Source organism: Sinocyclocheilus grahami, unplaced genomic scaffold (genome assembly GCF_001515645.1).
Source record: "Sinocyclocheilus grahami isolate Dianchi unplaced genomic scaffold, SAMN03320097.WGS_v1.1 scaffold460.1, whole genome shotgun sequence".
In the NCBI taxonomy this organism is placed as follows: domain Eukaryota; kingdom Metazoa; phylum Chordata; class Actinopteri; order Cypriniformes; family Cyprinidae; genus Sinocyclocheilus; species Sinocyclocheilus grahami.
The window spans coordinates 302,741-309,127 of record NW_015505639.1 but is presented as its reverse complement, the minus strand read 5'-3'; the positions used below and the strand labels follow the sequence as shown (position 1 = coordinate 309,127).

The 6,387-nt window shown below is 31.6% G+C and overlaps 1 protein-coding gene across 1 annotated transcript in view; it reads right to left on the bottom strand.

The window, feature by feature from the left end:
* The window catches only part of LOC107552868 (1-phosphatidylinositol 4,5-bisphosphate phosphodiesterase beta-4-like), a 65,738-nt gene that overhangs the window by 54,178 nt on the left and 5,173 nt on the right, over positions 1–6,387 (bottom strand). Inside the window, exons 2-3 of the mRNA XM_016234906.1 lie at positions 5,128–5,216; positions 3,394–3,474 (exon numbers count right to left, since the gene is read on the bottom strand). Of these exons, the coding sequence (XP_016090392.1) occupies positions 3,394–3,474; positions 5,128–5,211 (165 nt within the window). The 5' untranslated portion in view covers positions 5,212–5,216. The remainder of the gene's footprint in view (positions 1–3,393; positions 3,475–5,127; positions 5,217–6,387) is intronic.

The following is a 6,387-nucleotide window of genomic DNA, read 5'->3' as shown; positions in this document are numbered from 1 at the left end:
GAGTGGATGATGTGCTGTAAACATATTGCCATTTTGTAAACATGTTTTTTCTCTCTTAGAGATTTACGAGTGTGCTATTTTTACAGAAGATTCCAGGACATAAAGATGCCACATCGAAGGCTCTCCTAATGCAAACACTCTTTCTTCCCAGAAATCTAATAATGAATCAAGCACATGTTTCAGACAAAACACAGGGGCGAGACCAACACAGGGTCCCGAAGCAGCAGCTGCTTGCTAGTTCAACACAAGTGCTCGCATCCCAGGGGTCACCACGGACCCTCGAGACGAGCCGATAACATCAGCAGTGCTTTAAGACACGGCAGCGGTGACGGCACAGTGACAGGCGGATGTCAGGAGCTGGAATTAGATGACCTTCCTTCAGCTGAAATCCTTTAGGGAAAGGCTGAATCTGCGGTCAGTTTTTCTATATATAATTTTTTATTTTATTTACATAAGTATTTTTATTAATATATTTATGTTTTATTAAAGAACTTAAATATTTATAAAAAAAACCATCTAAAAAATAAAAATCTGTCAGATTATATACAGAACCTGACTGAAGATTCAATCATTATATATTTGTATATGTGTATATGTACATATAACAGATTTTTATTATATTTATAATGATACATTTACATACTTTTTATACTTGATTATTTAAATTTATTAAATGTTACATGAATATTTTGATATATTATTTATATAGATGTATAATTTATACATACTTTTTTATAGATCTTTTTATTTATATATAAAATAAAATATGTAGAAAAATAAATCAAATTAAATCGGTTAAAAAGTCCGATAAAGCAGATTTGTATTATTTTGAATTTTGAATGCATGTACTTTTCATATTTTACATTATATTTATAGTATTTATCTATAAAATGTAAGATTGATATTTTGTTATATTTTATATGTACATAAATAAATTATTTAACAGATTTTTATTTTATATATAAAAATGTAATATTAAATCTAATAAAATCTGTTAAAAACTAAAAACATTTTTTTTTAAATGTACATGAATAAAACAAAAATAAAAGTGTAAAAAAACTATACTAAAAACTAGAAAGTTTCTCAGTCATATAAAAACAACACTGAATATTTCTGAATGTAATAATACAATGTGATTTATAGTATTTATAATGTTTGTAAATGTTTTGATTTATGTTCTAGTATTTTATTGCAGTCAACTAAAACTAAAGTCCGAAACACACTGCACAATCTTCGGCTGTCCCAGACGATGTTATAGGTTTGCTAAAATCATGCAGTGTGTCTCAGGCTTAAAATCATAATAAAAACGTGTGTTACTTAAAATAAAATAAACTTTAACTGAAAAAAAAACCTTGTTTTGTTTCAGCTAGTTGTCAACGCAACATTTCTCATTTTTATTTAGTTTAACGTGTTAAAAAAGCAAAATAAATAAAAGTAAAAAAGTTTAAATTTAATTCAATGAAATACGGAAAATATACCAATATAAACTAGAGATGCACCGATCGATCGGCCAGGGATCGGAATCGGCCGATTTTCCTCATGATCGGCCCGGATCGGTTATCGGCCGGTCAGTCTCACTGCTTTCCAAAACGCGCGCGCACCACCACTGATCTATATTAGTGGAGCGCACAATCCACGCTCAGTCTCAAACAACTTGTGAGCCACAAATACCAAAATGAGTGGCTAGCTGCGCTAAAACGTTCAAATACATAAAAATGCCCATGTCAAAATGCCCATCTTGGCGAGTATCCAGTTAAACACAGTCAGTTTTGGAACGTTAAATAGTTGAGAAAGAGAACGTATGTTTTGTAACAGTATATTGGGTCCGTGGATAAACTCTTAAAGGTCTCATATTTTACACCTTTCTGGAGTTTTATTTTAGGTTTTGATGTCCTTAAGAATATATATTTGCGGTATAAGTACCAAAAACCATCTCAATATATTTTTACAGCTCGTCTCTCAGGAGCTCTGCTGAGAACAGGTCGATTTTGGCCTGTCTAATTAATATTCATGAGCCTCTCTTCTGATTGGCCTGTTGTTTTCTGAGTGACGCACGCCCAGGGTAACCACAAGTAACTAGGGTCAGCGACGTCACAGCGCTAGCTGGAGGTGGCCCATTCAAAGCAGTCGGCAGATCTGGTTTCGTGGTTAAAGTTAACCTTTTCGACATGTTTCCGTGTTGTTGTTGCTCAGCAATGGCAAGGACGCAATGTTGTCTGGGGGTTTGGCTAAAGGAGGGTGGGATGGTGGGCGGTGCTCGGGGTGGTGACTGAAGGCGGTGACTGTGTAGTTCTGACGTCAACTTTTTACGGAAGTCACAACGGTTCGTGAAAAATCACAGCTACTTTATGCAGGCTGTGTGCATTTTACTGTGGACTGACTGTTTTGAAACTTATATGGTAGTTAAATAGCCCCTAGACCTCAGTTATCATGAAAAAAAGCCAGGAAATTGCTGCTGTCTGTCATGTTAATCAAAGAACAAAAGACAAGGAAAATCACTTTCTGCTCTTGACTGCTCTTGAATTTTATAACTTTTATGGTAAGTATTAATCTGTATTTAATTTTTACAATGAAGACTACAAAAATTTAAAACACTGAATGTGTTATTTTACATCTGATTACTTTAATTTCTGTAGTATTTCTTACCTGAATAAAAACTTACTTAACCTGAAAAACTTAGTTTCATGGCTCTCTTTATTCTATTGCATTTATTTGTGCTGTTGTTTGCAATTTTTGTATTTGTTCTTATTTTATTAATGACTCTTTACTTGTTTTTTTTTATGAAAATAAAACTTTGCGTTAAAGAAAAGTAGATTTTTGTTTGTGTATGCTGTCAATTATAGTTCTTTGAAAGAAAATCAGAATCGGCAAAAATCGGTATCGGCAGATCACACTAACAAAAAAATCGGAAATCGGAATCGGCCAAGAAAATTGCAATCGGTGCATCTCTAATATAAACCAATTAAACACTATAATAGTACCTTAATAACACAGACCAGTATTTTACATGGTTTATGAATGTAATACTAAAATGAGATTTATGCACCAGGGGCCTGTTTCATAAAACAAGTTCACCAAATAAGCCGGGTTTATTTCAATTAGTCTAGACTTATTGTCAGTTGATTTGGTTCAAAATAAGTCAGACTAACTGAAATAAGCCTGGCTTATTTGGTAAACTTGTTTTATGAAACAGGCCCCAGTGCAACTAATCTGTGTGGGGTTTTATTAATTTCCACCAATGCCATTTTGACCTCATGTGAGGCTTATTTTCTGGAAATAGGGTGCTTTCACATCACCACTGAAGTACATACTTTTAATGCATGGAAGATAAATTGAGACACAACCAAAAGCTGCTAGAAACTAGAATGCATTACATTCTCACACAGTTTCTACCTTTCCCTCACTTTTCCACGTCAGGAAGAATCCAAAAGCATCCACTTTGAAAAAACAGTTTGATTCAAAGACAAGCGGATCCTGCAAACAACGGAAACAAAGCAGAAATAAACACTGAGCTTCATCTGAAACATGTTTGTTAGTACATCACAACTTTATTAGACCGTGATGCGCTTGTAACATTTACAGCACTTGTTCTATAAAGGGTTGCATTACACTATTAAGGTTCACTGAGAGAGCTGCTATGAGAAACTTTCTGTCAATCAGGAAAGCAGAAATTAATTTTCTATTTATCTTCTGCTGAATTAACTCTCCCTGTTGCATCTTGGGAAAAAATAAACAAAGTAAAATAAACCACCTTCATAAAGTCAACACAATCAACATTCCATCCCCATCCATTTACGCATTCAAGAGATAATGCCAAAGATATAATGATAACAAACAAATAAAGCTGAATTTCATTTCATATCGACAGAGAGAGGGACCTCCGAGTGCTCTCAGAGCCTCATGGGAAATCTGTACGCCGCTTCAACAGCTCAGATCCAGTCTCTGACACGTCGTTCATGAGAATACATCCTTCCAGAAAACTTTTATTCCAAGATAAACTTCTCCAGGCTGAGCGAATGTTCCCATGGGACGAGTGTCTTTGAGAACACAGATGTTCACAGTATCCTCTGCGATTAAAGCAGCCGGCCACGTTACTTCAAACATATCATAAACCATAGTATATGTACAGCAGCTAAGCTATAAATTTTGTTTTATTTAGTCTAGCTTGAATGAATCTAATAAAAACATGTCCAGGTCTCAGGAAAAAAACAACAACAACAAAAAAAAACTCTTAATTAAGTGAAGTGTAATTACGCACCTTTTACCCAATAAACTACTTTGTATTTCATTACTGAAATGCATCCAGAACATTAAATTTAGTAGTTTTTGGACTGTTTGTTTTCAAATGGACACATTTTTTAGTGTATTATTATTATATATATATATTTTTTAAACTATGGAACATAATGACTTTTTTTTTTTTTTTTTCAATCAGCAAAAAATAAAGCCGGTACAATATATACTACCATGATGATTACTTTTTTATTTAAAATAAAACAAATTTCCCATTAGAGTGGAGAATATGAGAATAAAACTTAATTTGTATGCATTTAATTTAATCTAAAAATATCATAGAAAATAAAAATAATAATATAATATAAAGATTTAAAATAAATTATTTTCATATAATTATTTAAAATATATATATATATTTATAAATACACCATAATGATTACTTTTTTTATTTAAAATGACATTTTTTCCTATTAGAGTGGGGAATATGAGAATACAATTCCATTTAATATAACAAATTAATTTAAAAAAATAATATAAATACAATTTAATATACAAAAATGAAATCATATCAATTATACACAAATTACTGATATTCTCCTAAAAACAATATATTATAAAAATATTACAAATACAAAATAAAGTATATTTGGTGATATCAAATAATATTATATTCTCTTAAAAATACAATATATATAAAAATATATAAAATCATATCATGTAAATTATATAATTACTTTAAATATTGTATTAAAACTGTAATTTTTAAAGTAAATTTTAAACAAATTCAATGATTTATGTGTACGATGGTAAACCATGTGCACTATGTACTATGTGTGTTTATGATTTACCATAGTACACACCAAAGTCAATGAGTCAGAGAAATATTCATACCTCATCAAATCTGTCAAAATATGCTCCTTCCAGCATGAAATGAGGAACAGGCCGCTGCCAGTTGAACTCATATGGTTTCGCCATTTGACCTACAGGACGGGAAAAAAACACAAGCTTTCAGAGCGAGAGAATGAGTGTGTGTATCTGAGATCAAGCTCAGTGTTTTAATCATCTCAGTCCCGTATGGGAGGTCCATCTAAATCAGAAGGCCTAAATCCCAAACGTCCAGCCCAAAACATGCCTGCACAAACACAGGACATGTCATTCACTGAATCACATGTTAAACAACAAAAACATCCAAGAGCCGCTCATGTCTGCTTGAAAATCTGCTAAATAGCCACACAAGTCTGAAAAAATATTCATGGAAATACATACAGAAGGAAATTAAGATGTAAAACATGTTTACTGTGGCTCATAATCTAAATGCAATGTTCAAAGAACACAAAAAAATATCAAACAACACAAGAAAGATGACAAATATACAATGTAAAATATGATTTTTTTTTAGCTTAAAAACAAAGAGTATTAAGAGTATGTTTTACAAGAGCCTATTGCAGTCTTTCTTCTTCAAAATTTCATGTTTAATTCATTATTATTTGCCATTTCTTTGAAATTATTTGTGAAATTTACAAGCGCTTTGAAAACTGTTTCTACACCATTTTTTGCAGTGTATTATTTAAAAACCATACCACAAATTATGTAAAACACATGGACAAAATGACATGAGTATCTTCACTCATATCCATATCTTTTTGCCATTAAAACGCAGGATTTTATACTTATGGTATATTTATAGTATAATGATTAGACATGCAGTGTTTCTGAGCTCATTAAATGGCTGAACTGAACTGCAAAAAATATGTATGTATTTATTTGTTTAAATAAATTAAAAAAATAAAACCACACAAATTCAGACTAGAGTCACTAATGAAGGCAAATGTCAATTGCAAAGCTGAACTTTGCTATCTAAACAAGAGCAGTTTACATAAATGTGACAGTGGGGCAAGTTGTCACATACATTTTAAATGCTGCACATTTATACAAATTGATAACTACAATATTTGTTGACAAACAAACATTCCTTGATATTTTAGATTTGACCTTTTTTTACACTATTTTATTAATTGTTTTGTTACATGAATGCTTTACTACCTATACTTGACTGAAAATTCAATAATACGCTGTTTAATGACAAATTCCCATCAAATGTTTTGTGCATATACAGAGAAAAAAAAGGCAATTATGAGGAATATTCATTGT